General features: G+C 43.2%; 1 protein-coding gene across 2 annotated transcripts in view; it reads right to left on the minus strand.

Moving 5' to 3' along the window:
• Positions 1 to 410: 410 nt before the first annotated feature.
• Positions 411 to 26,129, minus strand: part of dok6 (docking protein 6) — a 53,713-nt gene continuing 27,994 nt past the window's right edge. Inside the window, exons 3-8 of one of the 2 annotated variants that reach the window (XM_030398918.1) lie at positions 22,705 to 22,819; positions 15,708 to 15,827; positions 12,907 to 13,096; positions 12,356 to 12,494; positions 10,853 to 10,958; positions 411 to 2,535 (exon numbers count right to left, since the gene is read on the minus strand). In XM_030398918.1, coding sequence (XP_030254778.1) covers positions 2,378 to 2,535; positions 10,853 to 10,958; positions 12,356 to 12,494; positions 12,907 to 13,096; positions 15,708 to 15,827; positions 22,705 to 22,819 — 828 coding nt within the window. In that variant the 3' untranslated portion in view covers positions 411 to 2,377. The remainder of the gene's footprint in view (positions 2,536 to 10,852; positions 10,959 to 12,355; positions 12,495 to 12,906; positions 13,097 to 15,707; positions 15,828 to 22,704; positions 22,820 to 26,129) is intronic. The other variant, XM_030398919.1, reaches the window with a different exon arrangement.

The following is a 26,129-nucleotide window of genomic DNA, read 5'->3' on the forward strand; positions in this document are numbered from 1 at the left end:
TTTCAAAACTCACATGCTACAGAAGGGGTTTACTAAAATGGTCTTCCGGTGATCAAGAATGGCCTCTAACATGATTTCTTTCTCGTTCACATGGTAGCTAATGAATGGGAAACAAGACAGCATTCGTAACTGACACTGAAAACACTGACATGTTTTCAGGCTACTGGATCAGAAAGTGTGTGTTTTTAACTGTCGTAATTCTGTTGGATATACACCTACTTTTTTTCTTGAAAGATTTAGATAAGAATATTGATACCATCATGTCTGTATGATATATATATATATATATATATAGATATGATATGATATATATATATATATATATAGATATGATATGATATATATATATATATATATATATATATATATATATATATATATATATATATATATATATATATATATATATATATATATATATATATATATACATATATACACACACACATACAAAGCAAATAAGTGGATTTCCCAAAATGTTTCTCTCTGGTTCATACTGTTGCTAATAAACAGAAAACAAAGCCTGGAAACTGGCAGTAATAAGGTAGCAGTCAGGCTACTGGGTCAAATGACGTTCTTTTTGTTTGCTTTAGCGTTAAATGAGAAGATTGCTACCACTCTCGATGACGGTATGATAAATATGAAGCTACTACCAACAGCTGGTTAGCTTAATTAGCTAAGCACAAACTCTGGAAAAGGGGGAAAAAAGCTAAGCTAGCCTAGCACCTACAAAGCTCACTAATTAAATAAATGTAATAAGATATATCTCATTTGTTTATTCTGTATGAAAACTGAAGTGTACAAGCAGTTGTGGTTTCATATAGACATGAAAGTGGTATTAATCTTCTCATATAAGATATTGTCTGTATGCTAAATACAAAGCTATTAACACCAAAGGCTGGTTAGCTTAATTAGCTAAGCACAAACACTGGAATAAAAGGGCACACTACTGCGGCTGGCTAAGCTAGCTCTGCTCATAAAATGTGCCTACCAGCCCATCCAACTAACACGATATATCTAATTTGTTTATTCTGTATTACATCTGAAGTGTAAAAGAAACAAGCTGTGGCTTGACAGGCGCAGGTAGGTCGATTTTGTTAGCTTTGGATGGAGCCATGCTAGCTGTTTACCCTGTTTCCAGGTCTTGGGTTAACCGGCCATTTTTGTACAGCAATGAGAGCCGCATCAATCCTCTCATCTGTCTGTCTGCAAATAATTGGACTTCCTGAAACTTTGTTGTTGCTAATAAGATGAAAACGGGAGCATACCTATGTTCTCCGGGTCCTATGTTCCTCGGGTCCTATGTTCCCCTTTTCATGTTTTAAGACTAATAAACCCTAACCCTAACCCTTTGGGTGAACAGCGGGGAACATAAGTATGATCCCGATGAAAACAAGACAGCACTGGCAACTGACAGTAAGGTAGCGGTCGGGCTGCCGGGTCAGAAATACTGAATTTTTCTGTTTTGCTAAACAGATTGTTACACTGCAGCTATTTTCCTCCCAGATTTCAACATTAAAACTGGACATAGCACTTTACTTCTGCCTTGCACAACTCGCACCATCAGGTCACCAACATCTCACCTCTTTCCTTCCGCTAATGAACCAGCTATCACACACTGTGCAGTATACGAGTCTGGAGAGGAGCTGGCGAGCCATTAGAACCAAATTGCTCTGCTTCAGTGTAATGTGGGGCTGGCACTCTAAAGTAGAGGCTGCGAGAAGGTTGCATTCGATCATTTCTGACACGGCAGTCCACTCCTATATCCTTGAAGCACATTTCTGAATGACTCCCCCCCCCACCTTTTTTTTGCTGGGTGTAACCGATTAAGGGCTTTAGCTGATTCATCAATGCCATCAAAGTCAAGCGTTTTTTTTTTTCTTTGTGTAAGGCATTGATTAATTTCACATTCTTTGAGAAGGGAGCAAAGTGGAGCGAGCACGGGGAGGATTACGTGTCAAAGATGGTGGAGTTTCTCTGGAACATGGTTGCTGAGGCGGCACATTGTTTGGAATGAGACCCAGTATGATTTCATCAATTTCAGAAGGAAATACTTTTGTGTTTTACAGTGTTAGTACTTTTAACTCCTAGTACCATGTAGTGCAGAGGTTTGAGCGGGGGGGTCCTGCTGGCTTGAAGGGAATAATGACAACTTAAAAACTACATTTTAACATGATTTTTGATGCAATCTTGCTGCTTGTCACACAACACACGCAAGAATCACCCCGTTTTTGGGATCCTTTTCAAGTCCCACTTGCTCTACAGTTGACACTATTGTTCACCAGGAAATGATATATTACACATGTCCCTATACATATTTCTACAACCTTTCTACAGCAGAGGGTAAAGTGTCCAGTCGTGGGAGAGCAATTCTCTGTCATTGAAGGGCTCTCAGGCTGCAACTGGATTCGCAGCCACTAGAGGGCGATGGCGCCTCTTCTTGGCGCTGGCTCTCCTCCTCCCGCTCCGGCTCGTCAGACAGAAAGCTGGGGAACGTCTGTGCTCGAGGGATGAAAGTCATTGTCAGGCCGCTTCCTGTGGAGAGAAAAAGTGGAGAGAGGGGGAATCAATGGAGCACTTCTTTTTTCAGCCGAACGGAAATAAGCCGTATCTGTTTCGCCGATGCAGGACACCAGAAAACAATATGTCCTGTTTTTCTCAGACAGTATATTCATGGTACAACTGTTGCTTAGCTACCGTCCATGCTGATGTATTTATGTGCAAATCAAGACTACAAGAGTAACTCTTAAAGCCCTCTGATGTAGGTGGCTCAGGTAATACAAATATACGATCCTTAAGTTGTGATGGGAAACCAACCTTTCGCCTCAAATAAGCAACTTCATTGCAGAGTGATCTATCCTGTCTCATCTGTTTGGATTGTCTGCTCTCTCTCCCTCTCCACCTTAATTTAAATTAATTGGACCAATTTGTTCTGCAGTTCATATTGGTTAACTGCGCCGTGAGGGAGTAATGGATCCTTGTGGGCGGAGGGGGCCGCTCCGTGCGACTGCGAGACCATTAATAATATATTAGAATGCTGTTTGGAGACGTGCGCGGCGAGGTGGGCCGAGGATAAAGTGGCTGGCATCATGCTGATCGTGCACCGAACAAGGAGGAAGTGGCCGCCGATGAATATTTCAGGAAGCGCGACACTGTGATCAACTCTAACCTATAGCGCCCGGTGGAACGGGCAGCCGCACGTCAATACAGTTAATACAATTCAAATCGATTTTACCTCTGGAGGTTAATTGAAATTTGATTAACAAATTAAGAAACGGGAATTTGTTTTCTGTGGAAGCTTCCACAGTCAAAATCGACAGAGAGAGCATTTTATGTTTTCTGCTGTTGGTGCTCACTGAATTTAAATGAGGCTTATTCTTCCCTATTTGGGTTCATAATTTTATCATGGGTTACGACTAGAATAGGTTTACATGCTTACAGTAAATGCTCAAAAAACATATACTGCAGCTCTGTCTGATGCGCTCTGTTTTAGCTCCTGTCTCTTTAAGGCCCCCCCCCCCCCCCCCCCGAATACCTCTGTCTTCTCTGATTGGTCAGCTCACACACGCCTGAGCCAGCAACTCTAACAACAACAGAGCAGTTGTGCTAAATCAATTCTTACACGCCAAACTAGCTGCTAGGCATACACTGCGAAAATGTGTGAGATGGTGACATAGTGTGATGTCACAAAGTCACAGAGTTAAAGGTGCACTATGTAGTTTTGGGGAAGAAAGGAAGATTTTTTTATGCCTAAACAAATTAAATAAACAAACACTTTGTTATCATGATTGAATAAACTAAATAAACAAACTAATCTTAAAGGACAACACAGTTTCTAGCTTCAAACAGCGTTCAGGGTACCTTGTTTTCCTCTGAAAACAGCTTGTTAATCAGTTATGGAAAGAAAAATCTGAGTTTGTATTATTACTCAATTAATATTGTAAATATTAAAATTCGCCAAAACAACATAGTAACCCTTTAAAGGCGGAACTACTGTTGAGGCGTTTCAGGAGCAGTGTTTTCATTGGGAGAGTATAATAATCTATATAAATCACTGAAGGAAAAGAAAAAAACTGAAAAAGCATAATGTAGATCTCTTTTAAAGTTCATTCATAATAGAGCAAACACACACACACACACACACAGTAGCAAGCAGCGCCACTCATGCTGCCACCAAACGGAATCGAGCACAGACTGCGACATAGGCTGCCAACTCACCACGACACAGAATATAAAACATGACCCAGTCAGCTTGGTAATCAATGTCAAGTGGCTGCATGTGTGTGTGCGTGCATGTCAGAGCCACAGAAAAAGCAAGACGGACGAGTCTTGTTAAAATCAGAAATGTGCGTGAAGTGAAATGAAGCAGGAGTAAAGAAGGACAACGAAAAGGAAGAACACTAGAAAAAGCACTTTCCCCTGCGCGAGTTGAGGGAACAGCTTGCAGGAGGAAGCGCAGAGGGGCTGGTGTGGGTGTGAGGAGGAGACCAAAACAGTACCAGCCATAACAGGTGAGTCATACACACACACACACACACACACACACACACACACACACACACACACACCTCTGTCCACCAGTCTCTCCCTTCCACCACTCCCTGAAATAAAGAAAAATGAGACAAGGCTCAGGCTTAATGTTTTAAACACAGCTCAGTCTGTGTTCTAGAAGAAAAAAAAAAACACTGTAGGTTAAAAAAAGGGGGGACGCTCTCTCTCTCTCTCTCTCTCTCCCCTCGCCGTTGTGCTTAATAGATTGCTGAAACAAGTGGTGCGCAACCAGGCATATCCTCTTCACATCTTTGCCAAGACAATCCCTCCCCTCAAACCAAGGCCAATTTGAGCTGGGAAAAAGAGAGAGAGAGAGAGAGAGAGAGAGAGAGAGGCAGGGCGCCCAGAGCAGACAGTGAGGGCGAAGCAGATCTCATCATCTCCTCAGTCATAAACAGCGGAGTTTGTTGTGTGATGCCCGACCCCTGACGAGAGCCACGCTTTTGGACACAGCACACACACAAAAAAAAATATTTGTTAAAACACTGAGAGAAGATGGAGTCAGCATCCCTCCTCCTCCTCCTCCTCCTCCTCCTCCTCAGACAGTGATTTGTCAGTGCCTTTTCATTACCAGGGAAGGTCATGTCATCCTATCTGGCCCGGGGTGGCAGCTGCTGGGCCGGAGCAGACAGGACAGGCAGGGAGGGCACCGTACATGCTGACAGATACAATGGCGGACCTGGACACACAAGCACCTATTCATGCATGTATGTAGACACACAAACACAAACACACATACACACACCTGTCTGCACCTTCCTTTCCTCACGGTGCCATCACCCAGATGGCATCCCTAGTAACAGCTGTAACCGGAGAAAGCGAGGCTGCGCGGACCACAAAAAATCGGGATTATGCAAGGCTGCTGACATCCAGCTTTGTGTCTTTTGTGAGGTGAAGCAGCCACAGGTGCAACAACACCCTTGAATATAGGATCGAGCCAACGCGGCCCTCAAGCTTGACTCACTTTATGTCAGTTTGGATTCAGGTAACCCACGCTGACGACTGAGATTAAAGCAGCACCATGTAGTACTGAAAAAATACATTCAGAAACTTGGAATATTTACAAATAATACAAACAGAGAAAACGTGTTGTCCTTCAAGGTAAGTTTGTAAAATCAGTTTATTAAGTTTAAGTCTAAGGTAGGTTAGCATTAAAAGCTTCTGATTTAAAAATGTCTTCCCCAAAACTACTTAATGCACCTTTAAATTCCTCCCAAGCCTCCACCAGGAGACCAATACAGTTGAACCCAGTTTTACCTGGCCGCAATGAATTTTTCATGCGATTCCATTTTTTTTTTCCCTCTCTCTTTGCATCTACATCTACTCTATTCCTCGTTGCCTGTTGCAGATAAGATAGTGTTATCGTCCTGCTCTCTTATCATCTTGTCCCCGTGCCTTCGATACTTGCTCCCTCTCTGTAAAATCCCCTTGTATCACTCCCAGCCGATTAAACTAAGAACAGCGCTCCGTCCCCATTAGAATTGCTAATGCTTCAGCACTAAACTGTAGAGCACAATGAAATGCAGCGAGAGTGAGAGAGAGCACTGTGTATGAAATGGCAAAAAAAATGAAAAAAATCGCATAAAAATGGGCCCACGAAGAAAATACAAGCATTCCTGTTCCCTCTTTTTTTCCATTCCACTATTAGAGCTGGTAATTGAACCATTTCCGACAGGCATGATGCCTTGCTTTCTCAACTCGAAAAAAACTTTAAAGTGCACTTATTTGTATGCATCAGCAAACTCGGAACAGAGCAGTTTCACTGAAATGCAAAAGAGTGAATAACATTAGGAGAGTGGAGGTGGAACGCAGCGGAGAGGAGATACATTGTCTTCGGGTATCGTTTGTGGAGATTAAAACAACTACATTGGGTTTTACTTTAAAAAAGGTCAGAACATCAGGGGCTATGAGTCCCTCAATTTCTTTCAAACAAAACGCGTTTGACAATGATTACTTCCAATTAGGGCCAACAAGCCGTTTGGGATGTGTTTTTTTGAGGCGTTTCCAGCTACATTTAAAAAAGGCAGATGTGAAATTAAAATAATCCACTTACTGTACTTCTCTGCCAGCTCCCCCCACGTTAACTGAGGCAAAGAAATAAACAAATAGGTGGGCAAACCTCAACGGGACAGGAGGACGGCATTCCTTAATTATTCCCCCGGACCCGCAGGGTATTTGAAAGCAACCCGAGCATGACTCAGGAAATTGACTGTGCTGATTGGATATTCATCGTGCGCGCAGTGATACAGCCAAGGAGCGAACGCGTGGTCCAAATCCCTGATTTCTTACCTCAATTTTGCACCCAAATCGTTTTTGCTAATATTATCACTATTACAGAGAGATACATCTATACAGTGGAAACATTATATTTTACACCAGATGATCACTAAAGGCGTATAAAGAGATTTGCTACAACTGTACTACATTTGTAAAATAAATACATACATGTAATTAAAGACTAAGGGTGTAACACAGAGCTACTATTCCTATCTGTTTATTATAAAAAATCTGTTTTATGTATCTTTTGGGACTGGGGTGGCCCTATTGGGGCACTGACATAAGCAGGGGAAGCATGAAGTGAGCCGGAGGGGCATTAAATTACCACTTCTTATACACTTTAATTCTCAACATTACACTGTCTCACACTTTCTCACACTCCTGTGTTTACATTTTTTTTACATTACATTCATTAAATGGCGCTTTTATCCAAAGCAACTTAGAATAAGTGCATTTAAAACCTACAAACATGGGCTATATACAACTGGGCAGATAGAAAGTCATACTCTAGGGGTGGCACATCGGATGACCAATCAGAATTCAGATTTCTGGGGAAAACAGATGAGGATGAACGTCATGAAAAGGCCTGAATATTAAACCCGAAACCGTCGACAGCTCAGTGTTTTTCCCCTCCACCTATTTGTTTACACATGTGCATCATGAACTTCACACTGCTTTGGCTACTTCCTGTTTACACCTGTACAGACAGCAATCATCCAGGTTACTGATATATTATTGAAGAAAAAGTCTGATCTGAAGTCCCTTTACATCGTATTTAACTAAATTGATGGACATTTATTGTTTATGGACTCCATGAATCTTGATATAACTGTAAAGAGTGAGATAACAGCGCATGTCTGATGTCTGGGTGCTGTGATGCGACGGCGTTATAACTCCGGGAGACAAATACGAGCGGAAAAGAACTGTTTATACCCGTAATAAAGGCGCAAACATATGAGGTCATGATGGGAGTTTCTGTTTTGCAGCACAGACAGCAGAGGATCTAAAAGAGCTCCAGGGAGGTGGAGACCTTCTGCCAATGAGGACTCAATGCAATTACTGTGCGTGCGCTCCCTTGTCCGAGATAGCTCGCAGCCATGTCAAAAGCAACGGCAGCTCCTGACGTGTGCAAGGTTCTCCCGACACGCCTTCCTCGCTCCAAACATCCCGTGTCACACCGTCGGGTTAAACTCCTGTCACTCCGCCGCGATCACCTTGCAGTCCTCCTTGTCTGACGAGACCTCCTTTTTCTTTTTTTTTCCTCGAAGTGTCCTCAAACACACCGATGCATTCGATTTTATTCATGGGGGAGAGGAGGGGGAGATAATGGTGGCGCGCTTTGAGCAGGAGAAGGCGGAGGCTGGTTCTGAGTCGGACGGACGCGCGGAGGAAAAGTGTGGGAGGACCGGCGGAGATGCCAGGGTGATGGATGAGAGAGGAGCTCCTGTGCTCACCAGAGTTTGGAGAGGAAGAGTTTCGAAAGGGAGAGTTTACGGAGACCGGGTCCATAAATAATGACCCTGAGGCGAAGGGCCTCTAGGTTTAATGTACGTGAGTAAAGAAAAAAAAAAAACATGTTGGTGTTTGGGAGGCTCATAATTTGCTTTTGAGCTTATCAAGCCACAATTAAATGATAATGAAAAAGAAAAAAAAAAAAAGAAAGCAACATCCAGCCTCGGCTCTTTCAAAAGAAAACGATGACGTCAGAGCGACTTTCATCTTCTTTCAGCCCGGCTTTCTGTTGTGCTCTATCAGCGAGAGCCAAAAGGCCCGTAATCCTCTGATAAGTCTACTAATCAACTAATACCATAGACAGAGCGTAATCTCATCGGCTCACTAATCACCTTTCTGCCTCTGGTCTTCATCTCGGCATTAATGCACACGCACACACAAACACACACACACACGCTCTTTCTTATGTGTACATTTAAGAGCACGCAGCGGGGGATATACAATGTTGAGCCTGGATGCTACAGAGCACCTGCTGCAATATTAATGTATTTAGGGTGGCATTTATCTTTCTCTCCCTCACGCGCGCACACACACGCACACACATACACTTAGTTTCCTGGAACACACAATAATGTTTTTTTGGTCTCTCTCATGACAGACGGAAAAAAGCAACTCAACTCAACTGCAACTCAAGTCAAAATGATTTCTAAACGGCTCAGAAGAATTCAGAGATTAATCCGTTACTCAGGTGTTTCCATGTTGCGCTTCTACGAACGACGGTTTGAAAGTTTATTTTGCAGCTGTGAAGTTCAACATTTCTAGACGCTTTATAAGCTGTTTAAAAATTGCTTTAACTGGAAAGCGTTCAACTCGGATATTGTACGACAATATTCATACACGCGCTTTCAAATTGACATCGTACGAGGGTGACACATTGCGGACGTAAGTAAACATAACGTTTCCTTCGTGCTTCCTTGTCAAATACTAGAAACGGCCGTCAACGTGTTGTTCAGTGCTCTGAGTTTGAACGCAAAACAACTTCTTCCCGGCGTCCACGTTGCAACATGATGCACACGAGCACTTGAAGTCAGAAGAACGAAGTGGGACCGCACCAGACTGAACACTAGAGCCAGAGTCTGTGACAACTGATCGGAAAGGGAAATCAAATCACAAACACGTGGAGCAGTCACAGCATCAATAAGTGATTATAAGCATCCTTAAGATACAAATTAAAGATTGAGATAGAAAAAGTGAAAGAAGGAAGAAAGGAAAAGACTTTATCAACAAAAGGAGTTCACATGAGGTAGAAGTGGAGCCTGGACAAAAAAACAATCTGTCCAAGTCTCGTATCAGTTATCAAGATTTTGCCTCTGTTTTGACTGCTTGCTGCTCTGGCTCTAGAATTAAGATGTTGTTTCAATTTGTGAATTAGATGGCCGATGAAGGTTGGGGATTCAAAGACCCGAGGACCATACACAATATGTGGAGTGAAATTCAATGTGGTGCGCCTTGTGGCATAGTCTGGAAAATGGATGAAATGCAATACAAACATGTTTAAATATATGTTAAAAAAAGTTAAATGTACACTTGTTTTGAGGGTTAAACATTCACTGCGGAAGAGTAGAGCTAAAATACAAGAAATAAACACTTAATTTGAGGAGAAAATGTCTTCATACTGGTGGAATTATCCCTCCGTGCATCAAGATCATTTTACTTTGCAAGACATCTTGAAAATAAATTGGCTCCAGTTTAGAAAATAAGTAGTCGTGATACTGTTCGAAGGTTTGAAAATAAATGGAAAATGCTGTGTTTGAGTTCATATTTCCCTGAGACCTGACTTTAAACCGCACAGTAATAAGTGGAAATCACTCAATATTCGCAAATGATTCTTTATTTTTTCTTGGTTCTTTTTCCCACAGTGAAAAAAAATTATAATAATCAAGGAACAAGAAAAATGGCGAGTATGCAGCTTGTTTTACCAGCACATTACTCCAGGTTCAGAATCCCTGACGAAATGTGGCATTAAAAGAAAAATGCCCAACTTAAGGATACACTGTGAAATTCAAAAGGCAGAAACTAAGAAAATAACTCTAAAGTAAAGCTAATTTATCTCACATTTGCACAACATTTTAAATCTTGGCAGGGGCAGAACTTTACATTAGTCAGTGACTGCAAGAGACCTTTTCTATCGCCTGGTGATGGAAAATGTGTTTAATATGAGCTAAAAGTCATTGTTATATACAGGAAATAAGTTCCTGATACTGAACTCATATTTGTTGTTACGGTTTGATTCTGTTCTCTTTGGTTGAGTTCTGGGTGACAGATGCCAGTGAAAGTCTGATTTATTCTCAGTTACGTCCTGTATTTATGGCTGTGTATATAATATTGTATGCAGGAAACTAAAATACAATTCCAATACATTCAGATAAACACGTTCACGTGTATGGGTGTAGTTTTCCCTCTGCCTCTGCCTCTCTGTTTCTCCACCTGTCTTTTTGACGCTGCCACGGGCAGGTGAAGAAATGGCAGCAGCCGCGGGTGTGTGTGATAATTAGTAACTTCATGCCCGTACCTTGGTAACTGTAGAGATCTCCCACGCTGTTCTGACGCGTGATGTGCTGCCAGTAGGCGCTGCGTGGCAGGGAGATGGACTTGGTGAGCGTCTCTCTGGAGTGGATCTGAAACAAGACAAAAGAAAGCTCACAGTGTCGCTCACTTTCTGTCACTCCTCAGTCACTCGCTCACAGTGGGAGGGGGGGGGAATTGCTCTGGGTATGTTGGTAAACAAAGACGGCGCGTTGCCTGCTTGAAATGGCGTGTTTCCGCTCTGAACGGCTGTTTGGCGGGCGAGATAGGGGAGATATGGGATTGTGGCGTCGTCGTGCCACCGGCTGAAGTGTTTGTTTTTTTTAAGATTTGTTTTTGCGGCGTGAAAACTGAAGGCTTCATCTCAAACGTGTGACATACTTCAATACTGCCTGGTAAACATGTTAATCCACCCATTCTGCCACTGCAAGTGGCCAGTTTCCGGTTTGCCGTCCGTGCGATTTATAGAGCCGAGGGTAAGTGCTGCATTTGGAAACGATCCCAAGTGGTGGGGTCCAAGAGCACGGCCATATGGTCAAGGCTCATCAAACACTGGGCAGGCCTACATAAATAAAGAATACAGAAGATAGCGGGGAGGAGGGGAGGAAGGAAGGAGAGAGGAAGGAAGGAAGGAAGGAAGGAATGGGATGGACTGGTGTTGTGATGGAAGGAGGGAGCGGAGGCCAAGGCGGTGGGGCGTCAGAGGGCTCCCGGACCAAGGCAGCACTTTGGGGAGGGATCAGGCAGCAATACCTAGAGAGAAATGTGTGTTTCTGTGTGTGTGTGTGGGTGTGTGTGTGTGTGTGCGTAAACATCTTCTGTGAAAATCACAATTTATTGCTTTTGCGGTCCCTGGGTTCTAAAAATAATGCTGTAAGCAGCCTCAATTGATCAGCCTAAATCAAACAGATAGTGAAATAAGAGGCGAACAGGGAATTATTATTTATTTTTTTCAAGTTTTGGGGAAGAAATTTAAATCAGAAGAGAAAAATCTTTTAACTTTTCAATGCTTCAGCAAACTAAATCAACAAACTCTCGTAGTTTTCGTGACAACACGCGAAACAACACAAACACAATTCCACACTGATTTCCTTTTGTTTATATGTGGCGGACCCTGCCACCCTTCGAGCTTCAAACAGTGTTCTGGGGACCTCCTTTTCCTCTGAGAACAGCGCATTTCATTCAAATATGGAAAAAGTTTTATTACCTCATTAATACTGTAAATATAAAAGTTCTGAGTTAGAGCTCCCTTTTAAACATAAACCAGATGCATGTGGAGATGATGCATCTAGCAGTAGGTGCAACAGGATATATTATCGAGTGTGTGACGGTGACGCATGCTTTAAATAAGTATTCCTGACACTTGCACTCATTATAAGCTGTTTGTAACGCTGGCAGCGCTAGAATAAAAAAAGCTGTTGGCATCAGTGTGAGCCTGCTGTAGATATCAGATAAATGTAAAAAAAAAAAAAACAAAAAAAAAACATACCTGCGAGCTCTTCTCCATCTCCTCCATCATCCTCTCGTGCTGCTGGGCGATGGCCAGTGTGGCCGAGTGGACCCGCTGGTAGATCATCTCCCCCTCCCGCGTCTGGAACGTGAACAAACCCTCTCCTGTGTCACACATCCTGCGCCAGGAACACACACACAGAGACAGAGAGAAGTGCGCACACTTTGATCGTGCTCGCTCTTGGATTTGCTGATTTACAAAATATGCATGCTTGAATGTGCACTTATAGAGAGGCGCATTGATGCAACGGCCCATTGAAGTCAAACACACACATGTGTGCGAGACGATACAGTACGGAAACAAAGACACACATTCACAGAGGCACCTGTCACATCAATGCCTGAAGGGCTCTGCGGCAAATGTTGATATCCCGGGATGTTTTTGGATATCCAAAGTTGCTTTGTTAAAGTTTTTATGACACTTCCAAAAGTTGTTTTTTTTTTTTTCTTCCTTCCCAAACCCGCCAACATTTCAGTCAAACGCACAAGACAACACAGGCACTCATCTCCAATGCGCACACACACACACACCTTCCCGACTCAAAAGTGAACCAGGTGGAGTCTCGTCCATATCGGCGCAGCGAGCTGAGAGGCCACATGACGAGTTTGAGGCGAGCGTTGTGGATGTCCCACAGGTAGATGTTTTCGTGGGTGATCTGCATGGTGCACTCCCCGTAGATGTCCAGGTTGGGGGTGGGCATCAGGTACACGTTGAAACGTTCTGGAAATATTGACAATAAGCTCATTTAAAAAGGGTACAAATGCACAAACGACACTTTTAAACAGAATTAAATTAGCAACACAGAAAGTTGTCCATGTTTCAAGATGTCAGCTTCCCAAATTTAGTTTGTGCTGCTCACAGAATTAAAAGATGACATTTAAAAGATTCAAAAATCATATTTTTACAGGACTTTAAACAGAAGTTTACAGGAGTTAAAATGAAATCAGAGCACAGCCTGTGCTAGCCAAAGACGTGCATTCAATAGCCGACGCTGAATATGTAGCATCAGTCAACAGCAAGTTAGCTTAGCTTCGCACAGAGGCTGGAAACAGCTAGCCTGGCTCTGTCTGATGCTAACTCTTCAAGCTCACAAATTAAACAGTTGCATTTTATCTCCATTGTTTTAATTGAGCTAGAGGTTGCTGGTAGGCAGCTAAAGCCATGCTAACGTTTCACCCACATTTGCGAATATTGTGCTGAGCTAAGCTAACCATCTCCTGCAGCAGTCTTACATGTATCGCAGAAACATGAAAGATATCTGTCTCTATCATGAATTTCATTTGTGGCGCTCACATTTGACACATTTTTTTCAGTACTTTGTAGTTTCAATGAATTATAGCAGAGCCTGGGGCTTGCTACAACATGTACACTTATCTGTAACCAATGCTAAATATGTAGCTCCAGCCAACAGCGAGTTAGCTTAGCCTCACACAGAGGCTGGAAACAGCTAGCCTGGCTCTTTCCAAAGCTACATGAAGTCACATCATAACTCATCTTGTTTAACTGGAGTTGCTGGTAGGAAGCTAAAGCTACACTAGCTGTTTCCCCCCCACTAGCAGTCTTTGTGCTGAGCTAACCATCTCCTGGTCGTAGCCTCGTATTTATTGTAAAAACATGAAAATGGTGTCAAACTTCCCATTTGTCTCCAAGCAAGAAAGCACAAGTGAATTCCACAAAATGTCAAACTATTCTCAGGCTTAAATAGACAGAATTCTGGTTGTGAGGGTGTCCAAATATCGACTGCTAGAAGGACAAAACACAAAGCCATTATCTGTCTTCAACACTCATTATTGTAGGTGTAATATATCAGATGTTATCCGCAACTGTTTCCAGGGGCAAAGTTTCTCACAAATTTAGTCGTATTCGTAAAAAGACGGATTAAGGTTAACCTTAATTGAATAGTTTGGGATGTAGCTTTGTTCGGATCAGCAGAGCCTGATTAAGATAAAGGATCAGTTCTTATCAAGTGATGGATTATTCTTCAGTCCTCGCTGAGATATAGAGCATGAGAGGGATGGGAAGCCTCGCGTTTAACAAACGCATGGATACTAAAACATTGCCACCACATTAAATCTTTGCTATGCAATCATCCAATCAGTATAGAATCTAAATACATAGAATACCATACACTACATTGCATTCTAACTAGCCATCCAGTGAGCAGCACCGGGATCGAGCAGCCAAATTTCGCCCGTTCACATTACACCAACTCTCTAAGGCAGACAAAGAGGGAGAGAGATCTCCATAATCTAAATTAGTTCTTACTAATTATGCTTAATGATTCAAAATAAGCCATGAGTCTGTGGATAGAAAATGGCAGTGTCATAGCGCAGCGTATTTTTAGGGACAGTGAAAATGAACTCTGATCTAATTATCGGCGCCCGCTGTTTGGGGGAGGGGTACTAATTGAAACGTTGTTGCAGGCCCCCCAGCCTCCTGGTTTTTTTCTTTGCTCACACTGCACAGGCAGCGGAGCGACATGGCAAACTTTCTTTTTTTCCTTTTGGGCAAGCAAACAGCAGAGGGATTGTGTTGTTACACTTCAAGTGGTTCTCGCAACACAGTAAAAAAAATAAAAATAAACGTGTGCATCTTTAATAAACGGGCCCAAGCTACGTTGAAGAATGCGATTTCGCTTTACGGCTGTGGTGAAATGAAATGGTCTGAAGTGACGGCGAATTCTTTTCAATTACTCGCCTTTTTACAACTTTAAAATGCTCCTCTTTGCCCGTTGCCTTTTCAATTTCCCTTCGCGAGTTAACAAATTACACAGGGAATGAGCTCCACTGTGAGAGCAGCGCCCCTGTTGTCTCCTCTCCTTTTCCCGTTTCCATTTCCTGTGAGTGGAATATGCGGGGAAGCACATTTATTTCACGTGGCTTTAGGAGCCATAATCTCATCCATCTCTGTGACAAGCTTCATTATGAGGGAAGCCAGTGATGCACAGCACTTCTCATTAGGCCTGGAACAGAGCCCTTACCACAGCCTGTGACCTGTGCTCTTACTCTCACACACAGGTTTCCTTCTACACACCCACACACACACACACACACACACACCCAAACATACCTCTGAAGTTGAACCAAAGTGTGCTAATGTAACTAAAGACTGCAACGGGGGACTTCGGATCAGGTATTGACAAAAAATGGCCCTTATTAGCCGGGCCTAATTGGACAGTAGCTGTTCTGCTCCCCTAACCCTCCGAGCTGCTCGGCTGCATTAACACACACAGGCCCGGACTGCAAACCGTAACTGCTCGGTGGCGGGGCGGAGTGAGAGCGATTGACCCCGAATGGCTGTCTGTGTTAGCGGGGACTAATTGGGCACTCACCGTTCTGCTCCCGCTGCACCCCCGCTGCTAACAGGTCCGGCTCTCCCAGGCTGATGTCGTTGAGACGGCTGCCCAGGCACTCCACGCACAGCAGCTTGCACCATTCCTCTGCATCCAGCTCTGCACACACAGCGGCGCAGTGTTAGGGCATGTCCACCATCAAACACACCCCACACACACACACACACACACGAACACGAACTCACCTCCTCCATATACAACACATAATAAAACATACTGTCCAGATTATACTACCGCTTCCTTTAAGTGTGTTAACACATGCACATACACATAAATCAGGGGAAGGTTTTCGGAATAAAACCCTGCATGTACAGGACGTGAGCGCAGCCAGCGGTAACCAGGGGGGAGGAAAATCTATGCCATCGATTCGGGGGAGATTAAAAGAGGAGGCAACGACAGATGAATGTTAGGTTTTCTCCTCCCCTCCTTTGCCAATACTCACTTCCAAGCCTGTACAATAAAAGTAGCTCTGCTAGAACAATATGGCCACAGTCACAGCTTGAACTGGTGATCTTCTATTCAGACAATCAATAAGCTATTTTCCAAATTGAAGGAGGGCGAAAAAAGCTGTAGCTTGTTAATTGGAACGGAAAAATAAAGAATATTTCAACAGAAAGAGATGGTTGAAGGAATAAGTACACTTATTTGCTTCCTTGATGAAAGTTTGATGAGAGAATTGAAACCACTCACATGTCTGTAGAGTCAAATATGGAGCTAGAGCCACCATTAGTTTAGCTTAGCATGATATAGATCGACATATATCTTGCTAGTGAGCTTCAGATTTGCTGGTTGGCGGATTCCATTACCATGGCAGGGCTAGCTGTTTCCCCCTCTTTCCAATGTGTGTGCTAAGCTAATTAAGCTAACCAGCTGTCACATTACATCAGTTAACACATTATATTTTAACCAATTCTAAAACCAAAGCTAAAAAAATGGGGAGGGGGGGGGGGGGGGGGGGGGTTGATAAACTAACCATCTCTTGTTCTTAGCTAGCTACATATTTAGCCAACACCCAAGAATGGTTTCAATCTTTTTAATAAAACTCTGCAAGAAAGTAAATGTGGAATTAAACCGTGAGGAAAAAAGCCAAAAAATACTTCCTTCCTTGACATATGGTGAGTAAATATTGTTTACTTATTAGCTGGTTAGCATGCTAACGTCACTGGAGCTCTCTGCAACACAATACACAGACATCATTTACACAACGTCAAAACTGCATTATTTGTTGATAATATTAATATTAATATTAATATTGAATGTTGATCTATTTCCTGAATGTTTCAAACTCATATTCTAGCCGTATCTTACACGTTGTCCCTTAAAGGGTGCGCTGTGATAGTAATCAATCAGGAGGGTTATGATCATAGGCTCTGTAGAGCATTAGACTTGGTTTTAGAGGCTGAGCTCTGTGTAGGGAGTTGTATCTACACCATGTGACAGCTGGCACTTAAAGGGGGGAGGGCATTTATTGTACGAGTGAATTTTTTTAATTGGAGGCTAAGTGGAGACAAATGATTTCACAAATCAAATCTGGAGGTCTGCATGGCAGTCTGTTGTTTGCGAATACCAATTTTCCTTCCTGTTAGGTCGGGGGGAAAAGAAGCACTGTTTACAATGCAGAAGATTTCCAATTGTCTTATGTGAGCTTTTGGTGAGAGTTACTGAGGTATGAAATGAGGCGAATGCCAGAGTTGGTTATCGCTCGGAAGGTTCTTAAATCCAAGCCCTGTGGAATTCTGGGATATGTAACAATGGCAAAGACTCATGTAGGAAGCGGGGGAAACTTTGCAATGGTTTCTGTGTCTAATGATCAGAAGTCAACCCATGCCTGCGTAATATGCGTTCGTGGATGTAATTTCACTACATCCACTTCAAACTAGCTCGCATAATGCCTGACAGCCTGTTTGTCAGATCAACTCCGGTGTCCAATGGCACAGATCAACACAACTTTGCAGGGTGAAGGAAAGGTCTGCTGCTGCCTGGAGCACTTCATTTTCACACAACAGAAAGCAAAAAATACAGATGCACACGGTCACACACACACACACACACATACACGAACACGAACATACAGGCAGCGGCTCTGCACTTCAGCTCATGACTCCTGCGGATTTTAACTTTCTCCATTCAGAGTTACTATGGCCTTTAAGTGCCTCTAAACTCCCACACTTTTAAAGGCACTGGGTGGAAAATCGGCTAAACAAACACTCCATCAGCACAGAGGCAGCTGAGCCTCGCTAGTCTATGTGCCATGCATGGAGAAAATGTGGTAGGAGGATGTCGGCACACAAGTGGAGGGGTAGGCACGTGATGCAATAGGATGTAGAAGCAAAGAGCGTGTGGGGATGTTGTGTGTCAGGGTGCTTTGTCTTTTTGGATTTCAGCAGTGGGCTGTGGTCTCACATCAACATGTGTAATAGCTGCGTTTGTCCACAAAACTAAGTTCATTTATCTATCTATAAATACACGGAACCTCTGTCTGTCTGTGTGTGTGTGTGTGTGTATGTGTGTGTGCCTCAAATATCTCTGCGGATCAGGATCAGACTGACCTGAGAGTTTCAACATGGCTGCTGCGTGGTTCAATGGTGTGATATTTCGCATTTGTTTGGACTGCAGTGATACCGTTAATAAATTATTTCATTAAATTCCACGAGCATTGTCCACCGGAGCCACTACAGTCACGTGCGCACCAGAGCCAATCACTGCACACCGTGGCCACGCGCGCACCAGAGCCAATCACTGCAGAGCCCACCGCGACCCCCCACCTTAAGAAACAAGCAGATTTATACCTGCAGCGGCGCGAGCTGGACCGGGATTTTGCGGGCGGTTCGGTCCCGTTCTGTTCTGTTCTGTGCATCTAAACTGACTGTTGTGGATTAATGAGATTAAACGAGTCCGGACCGAGTCTGTTCGGGTCTGAGGAGATCCGGAGACGCGCGGACAACAAAGTGGAATCAGATCTGTGGATGTTCGTGTGTAGCTAGCCGCTAGCTAGCCGCTAGCGGCTAGCTACACGGTCCACCTCCCGAGGCGACGGACCGGACGCATCGGCATGTCCAAAACCGGATCTAGGGTACATAATGTCTGCCACGCTTTTTCGCAAACATCGCCGTCACGTTTGCTTTGTTTCTGGTGCAGGAAGAAACGGTAAAAACGGGCTTTTGTCACGAAAGTGTCCAAGCAGCAAGTTTGGTTGTTGAGGAACAGGAAGTTGTGGGAGGGACCTAGGCGGATGACTGACATGCAACGACGGTCGGTGTGTGTGAGAGTTGAGAGATTTGTGACATTTAGCGTATTTGGAGTGTGTAGTTAGTGTGTTATGTAGTGTTTGGTGTAGTGTGTTTAGTGAGTAGTGGAGTCGTTTTTTTGTTTAATGAGGAGAAGCTGAATGTGGAGCAGGCAGTGCAGCTCTTCATTCAGCTGGAAGGAGCACAGGCAGACCAGAGCATTGCCTGCATTTAAATGTAAATAGTTACATATAACTTTGTAAATTTTTTTAATGTATGCACACATTTAGATAAACAACAGTTTTCTACTCGGATTTCATGTTTTTTTTGTGATTTTAGGTCCATTGTGTTAATACAGTATGTCAAAATAAAAAAAATAACTGTACAGTCACACATGTGAGGTTGTGCTGAAAATAATGACACCAAGTAAATAGCTTTTAAGATGAAATATAATGGCAAAATCAAAAATAGTCAAAACAGCCAATTATACCCTGGAATATCAGATTTCACAACAAACCTAAATATCCCTGACACCCCACCTTCAAACACAGCCTCATTTGGCCATCCATGAAAAAGCTCCTTAACCTCCCACTTTTTTATAGGAGTACACTTTTCTTACGGGCACTGCACTAGTTAGAATGAAAGTCTTAACCATACATCATATTGTTGAATCGTAAAGGACGCGTTGGTGTTTTCCTGTTGAGGATATCATTAAAGAAAACCATAAGGAAATAGATCATCACTGGGACAGTCCAGGGCGTACGCTGCAACAAAACAAAATGAAACAGGTACTCAACTATGAAATGCCAAGTAAATAAATACATACATAAAAAAATCTACACAAATCAAAGAAAATGACCTAATCCTGCAAGCTCCATCCATAGCAACCACCATAGCAACAACAGAACACATCACATTCTAACATTTTTTCCTCATTTTTTTCCTCATTTAATAGTGACAAATATCATCCACCATTCCTTTTTGTGTCACAGACAGAAAGCTGAACTCAGGACAGTGTAGTGTGTGTGTGGTCATTGTGGGTCTCACTGTTTTTGTCATCAAGATTATATGTGTCTCTGCTGTCTTGATGTCGTGGTGTCCACCACTTATTGCAAAATCGACTTAAAATCTTATATAAAAATAAAATAAATCCTTCTTGTGACGTGGACCAGTGTCGCTATTGTAGAACACAAGAGATAATATTGTATGCTCTACTTCTTTCGGCCTGATTTCCCTGTGGAACGTAGTTGACAGATTATCCATTCTGCGGGTCACACTGTCTTTATCTCTTCGTGACGCGTGTTTGACAGATGCACTCAAAGCACACGACTGTCAAAACATGCGAGCTCTTTCCTCAGTCTTGGTTTCAGCTCCGTGTTTTCGCTGACAGCACACAAAGCAGCGTGACACCGCTCAGGTTTGAGGCATCAAAAGGTTATTTTCTTAAAATAAAATATCAGGCAATCATCATGAGGCCTAATTACTCTTTTCCTCCCCTTTTACAAAACTCTTCAAAATGATTTGGATTGCTTTGGACAGCGCCCCCCATAAAATAAGTTTGACGCTCGCTTTTTCCGACTGCCAGCTTCAGTTTTTTTTTCAGATCCAAACTCCCATTGACATCACGCTGTAGTGGAGAGGCCGTGTGCCAAATTAGCATCGGATGTCGCTAACCTGGCCCAGCTGGACTTGGCAAATTCAAACTCGAGGATTTCTCAAAACCCAACATGCTTAAAAAAGCAGAATAGATACACCTCTTTACAGCTAGACGTGATAGAAATCTCCTTCCTGGAACAAATTTAAATCATCATTAATTCGAGCGAAGGGTGTAAATGTAAAAGGGGGTTTCCAGGAAGTGAAGGACTCCGCGAGGTCAGTGGACACACAGTGATAGAGACATCCATCTGGTGGTGCGAGGAGGAGTCGGGGGGAGGCTCTGGGCATGGAAATGATCCAGATTGGAGAGAGAGCGGAAGGATGATGGGAAACAGAGTAAAGGCAAGAGATAGTTCACCACTCTGAGTTCACTAATATTTCCCCCCCTGAGGTTTACTGCTCTACATCAACAGGTATTTGATCACGCACACACATCCACGAGGCTGGCGTTAAGACTGAGTTTAGCACATTAAGGCGCATCCACCTTATCTCGCTCCCCCCGGCTCCCACTTCATCCACCTCCACTTATTTGCAACTTAAGAGCGGGCCAACCGTGCGCGGATCACGAGCCTCTTTTGGCTTTCCGTCCACGTACTAGAGGCAATCTCTATTGTTACAGTCCATAATTGGGTTGAAACACACTGCAAACGATGCCCAATATCGTTTTTTCATACCTTCAGTATGAAAATCAATATTTCGGAACAGATCCTCCCACTTCTTAATATAGCGGCAAATGAGCATCCCTTGGCTCCGCACCAGTTCTCCGCCGCTTCTTCCGCCTCTCTCTTTCTCTTTCTGCCCCTCACTTTTGATTTCTTTCCTCCGCTTCCTGACAAACTTTTTTTTCTGCAAACCCAACTCTCAAACGTCTCCTCCGACATCTTACCAACACATGTCTTTGCATTCAGGAAATAAAAAAGAAACACCCAAGTAGTGAATCCTTTCCTCCCTTAGATGCTCCCCTACAGCTGAAAAGGTCTCATTTAAAGGGTGTTTACAGGTCTTGAGGAATACGACTGCACATGTAAAAAAAAAAAAAAAAAGTATTTTAATCGTATTTCTGCTCGAGAGGAAGCTGCATTTACTCGGTCAAATTGCCTCCGATGATGTCGCTCAGTGGCTAAGATGCACCGTGGGTAATGTAGGCTCCAGGTTCTAAAAAGCAGTCAGCTGATCCGGCATTGCACTCCTGTAACGCTGTTGGACTCATGACGGACAGTTTAAAAACAAATGTTAAAAATTGCTCCACTTTTTTATTCCATACATTTGTCTTCCTTTTTCAAAACCTGGCGCCTACATTACCCACAATGCAACTCAGCAAATTAGCGATTACGTGCAGCCACAAATGGTTTTATACTACTTTTCTGACATACGCAGTGGAACTCCCCAAGATATGTAAACATATGTAATGTGTAAAATTAGTGGAGTTACCCTTTAAGGGGAGACATTATAGTTGAATCAGAATTAAACTTACCAAGCTGATTACCAATATTAAGACAATTCACTTATCAATTCATCAGTGCTACTGAGGTGGGGATTTCTGGCCTAGAGTACGAGAATAAAAATAATTTTGAGGGCACTATGTACGAGTTTGCCTCCTGTCGAATCATAGTCAAAACAAACGGGGCGAAGCCCTTGACCAGATCTAACCATAATCATAGCTGCCTCTAGCTATTTAGCTCAGTTAGCAGTGCAGCTAGCGGTCCGGACTGTGAGCTCAGAGCACCGGTGGAGTGTTGGCGATAGTCCTGCAACGCAGTACATACAGCAGACGTCATGATGTCATGAGTGTTTTAACATTTTCAATTAAAAATTCTTTCATATTGCACCTTTAAAATTTCACACATTTTGACAAGTTTTTTGATGGACAATGTTTAAATATGCAAATTAAAGATGTGCCAATTTGCATATAATTTGCCAGAATAGAAATCTGAGAAAATAAATGCCTCATTGAGTGTTTTGATGTATTTTCACGACATGTTGCGGAAGCAGAAGAGCCTTAAAAATCTCAAAATCTACCAGCGTGTGAAAATATGGTGTAGTCACCTAAAATGCCTCCGCTTTTATTATGAATGGAGGGCAGAGGCACTTACCCGATTCACAGGAAAATGTCTTGGATGTGTCGTCACAGAAGATGATGGCCACGGCGTGCTTTTTCGTCTCCCGCGGCATCCGGGTAATGTTCTTGATGTTGTGGAGCTCGGTGATCTAAAGAGAAAGGGGAGAGAGTGGCAGCAGCACATTACCTTGAATGAACACAGCCAGCAGCAACAGCAGCAGCAGCAGCAGCAGCAGCAGCAAGGCTTAATTGCCATCTTGCACTGCTTCGCTGAGAGTGCAATAGTATTTAGAGGCTTAGCACATAAAGGATGGCAAACTAAAACAGAAATGTGTGTGATCTTGAGGGATAAATAAATAATCGTCGTTTTCCTGCTGATTACAAAAAGCTCTTTTCAAAAAGGTGGGAAATCATCGGCGGTGGCAGCTCCTCAGCAGCACACGGGCTCCTGTATTGTAGTGCGTAAGCGTGTGATGCTTTGCTATTTGTTATAAAAAGCACTTTATGAATAAATGCGACATGATGCTCGTCCTGTGCATCCACCGTTTTCGAGTGCCTCTCCTTGAAACCGCTTTCCCAGTCAATAGCGAGGGAGGGCGATCAAAAGCATCTAAATCACTTTACCAGGAGATTGATCGTGAATGGGGGGGAAAAAGAAGAGAAGATTACATTTAATTGAATATCACCCGCATTTACAGGCCATTTTGTTCAACGGTCGTCCGTGTGTTCGCTCTGCCTAGGAGATAAGGCCCATTACATTATTGTAGTCCATTGTGTGCTTACTGTGGGCCCTCTGCCAGACTGTTGGGAATGAATTAGCTGGGCTCGCTGCCCGAATAGTAAAGCTTGACTGTTTAAGATTAAAAGAGCAGACCTAATAACGCACACAACATATGTGGACGACAGATTTCCTCGCTGGATAACGCTGCATAATAAATCCCCCCCTTGAACGGCGATCATCCTCGTGTTCGGCGGCCGAGTTAAACATCTCAAAAGCACCACGGCAACAAAGCAAGGAAATAGAATGAGACAGGAGGCCGTGGATATTGAAAGATGGCAGATATTTTTCCATTCGTTACTTCTTATAGATAGCATCTAAATATTTCATACGAGATGAGGTGAAGATACAGTATGTATTTGTCCCCAGGCGGGCGATTCATACACATAACTGCCACAAAGCAGGAATTTCTCCGCCGTGAATTCCACCAGCCTCTCATCTCTCTCTCTGTTTGTGTTCAATGAGTAAGTGCGCATGTGTTAAGTCTCCCTTCAAGTGCGTGTATGTGTGTGTGTGTGTGTGTGTGTGTGTGCGTGCGTGTGTGTGCGTGTGTGTGGCTGTGTTTCTAAGGGAGAGGTTTGGGTGCATTCCCAGCCTAGAGCACAAGAGAGTCCGAGCAAAGTGAATCACTTGTGATGGGACCTATTCCTCATCTCCTCTCCTCATCTTCCTTTCTTTCTTTGAGTTTATTCAAAGGCGAGAGTTAAATCTCATGTAAAGAGAAGACTTAGCGTCCACAGCCACGCTCGCGGGTGCACTTAAGAGTTAAACAGATGCTCGCGATGACGGCGCTGATGTGCTGATGTTTACCATGCTCCCTCACTCTCTCTCTTGGTTTACATTGTTAGCAGGCTAATAGTTGCTAATTCACAGCGTAAATCACAATGTACAAGTAAGGCCGAGGAAAATAGTTTAGCATGTATTTAGCAGCAAACCAAAGTATTTGATAAATTGATATTTTGACCTGATGTTGACACTGTATGCTAAGTGGAGGGATCAAGCAGAGTTGTATGTTGAAGTGAACATAATAATATATATATAAACTTATATAAACATGTATGTAACGCTGTGGTTCCCCACCCTCACTGAAGTTACACAGTGCAGAAACAACTGACAGCCGAGACAGAAACACCATTAAGCCTATTACACGACACTGTGCCATCACATTCTCAGCTTCTCAATCGCAGACACACAATATGCCTTGTTGTATGCCTTGTTTTCCTCCCGTGCACAATTTCTACAACTAGCGTGAATGCAGTTGTAAGAATATGAGTCAGAAACAGACGGCGCCAAGGGCCGAATGTGGGTATATTTTTTTCCGAGTTGGCTTAAATCCCGTAAGACTATCCGCCACACTGCCAGGTAAAAGTTTGCACCAAAAATAGTCATGTAAAAAAACCAATGCTGCCACGTTTTGGTGTCATTTGCAGGCGAGCTGTTTCGCTACATATCTGTGCTTCTGTCAGTTTGACACACACAGAGGGACTTTGTGGTGCATTCAAGTGCACCTCGTGAACTTGGAAAATGGCTGCAAAAGTTTTTTTAAAATAGGAAAGTTTGGATATTTTTTTTTTACTTGTTTGCCTTTGTTGGAACACGAAGCTACGTCTGTCATTACCTTCCTGTACTTTCACAACAAAACATTTCATTTAAATTTGCTAAATAATGACAATATCCCATTTATTTTCTCTATATGTAGATTTATACATTCGGATAAATCTAATTCAACCATATTAGCGTACAACAAGTCAATTATTTTCGTAGTTCTTCCAAGAAGTCACTGTGATTAATTGATTTAATGTCATTTTGTTAAATTCCCAACCTGACAAGAATAAAAGCAAGATACAGACTTTTGAGTCATACATTTGAGAACCCCTGCTCTTAAAACTGCCTTTACGGGTTATTTTTCACCTTCTTATGCAAATGCTGTATCTATCCATTTAAATACAGCTCCATTTTCCCACTTTGGCTGCCTTTGTCAGGAGCTCGGGAGAGTTGAAAAAATGTAGCACACAGGAAAACAACTTTTTCACGGGGGCTGAAAAGATTGCTAAAAATATTCAGGGACTGTTTTACTGTGTGGACCAGCGCTTTCTCCGACAGAGAAAAAGGCACAGGGGAGGACAGAGAGGGAGAGAGAGAGAGAGAGAGAGAGAGAGTGGGATTGAGGAGGATATGGAGAGAGAGAAAGAAAGAAAAAAAAAAGTAGGGAAAAGCCAATCCTCTTTGTGTTGATTCTGTAAATCAGCCACCAGTGCAGCCTATTTCCTCCCAAAGCACTGCAGCGTTGAATGAAGCCCTCAGACGGGACCTTTCTTGATCTTTGTGGCGATGCATTACCAGGTGCACTGGTGCATGCGCGCACTCATCGCTCACTCCAGCACTGGGTGTATGAGATGCCTCTGGGAGGAGGAGGGGGGTGGAGGCGGCTGCAGCCACACAGGACGCCCCGTGACAGCATGATGCAGTGGGCTGAGAGCCGCCTCATTCACAATGCACGGGCTGGTCGTGTAGCAGCGAGGGGATGCTAACAAAGTGGATCAAAAACACCTACGACGCTCGTGTCCGGATGCTTTCCGGAAAAATCGAGGAAAACGTCACGTTTTTTTTCCGCCGAGAAATCCCCAATTTGATTTATAAATACATGGCAGCAGACAGCCGACTAAATCAGCCCTCAGATT

The sequence above is a fragment of the Sparus aurata genome, chromosome 19 (genome assembly GCF_900880675.1).
Source record: "Sparus aurata chromosome 19, fSpaAur1.1, whole genome shotgun sequence".
NCBI classification, from domain to species: Eukaryota; Metazoa; Chordata; class Actinopteri; order Spariformes; family Sparidae; genus Sparus; species Sparus aurata.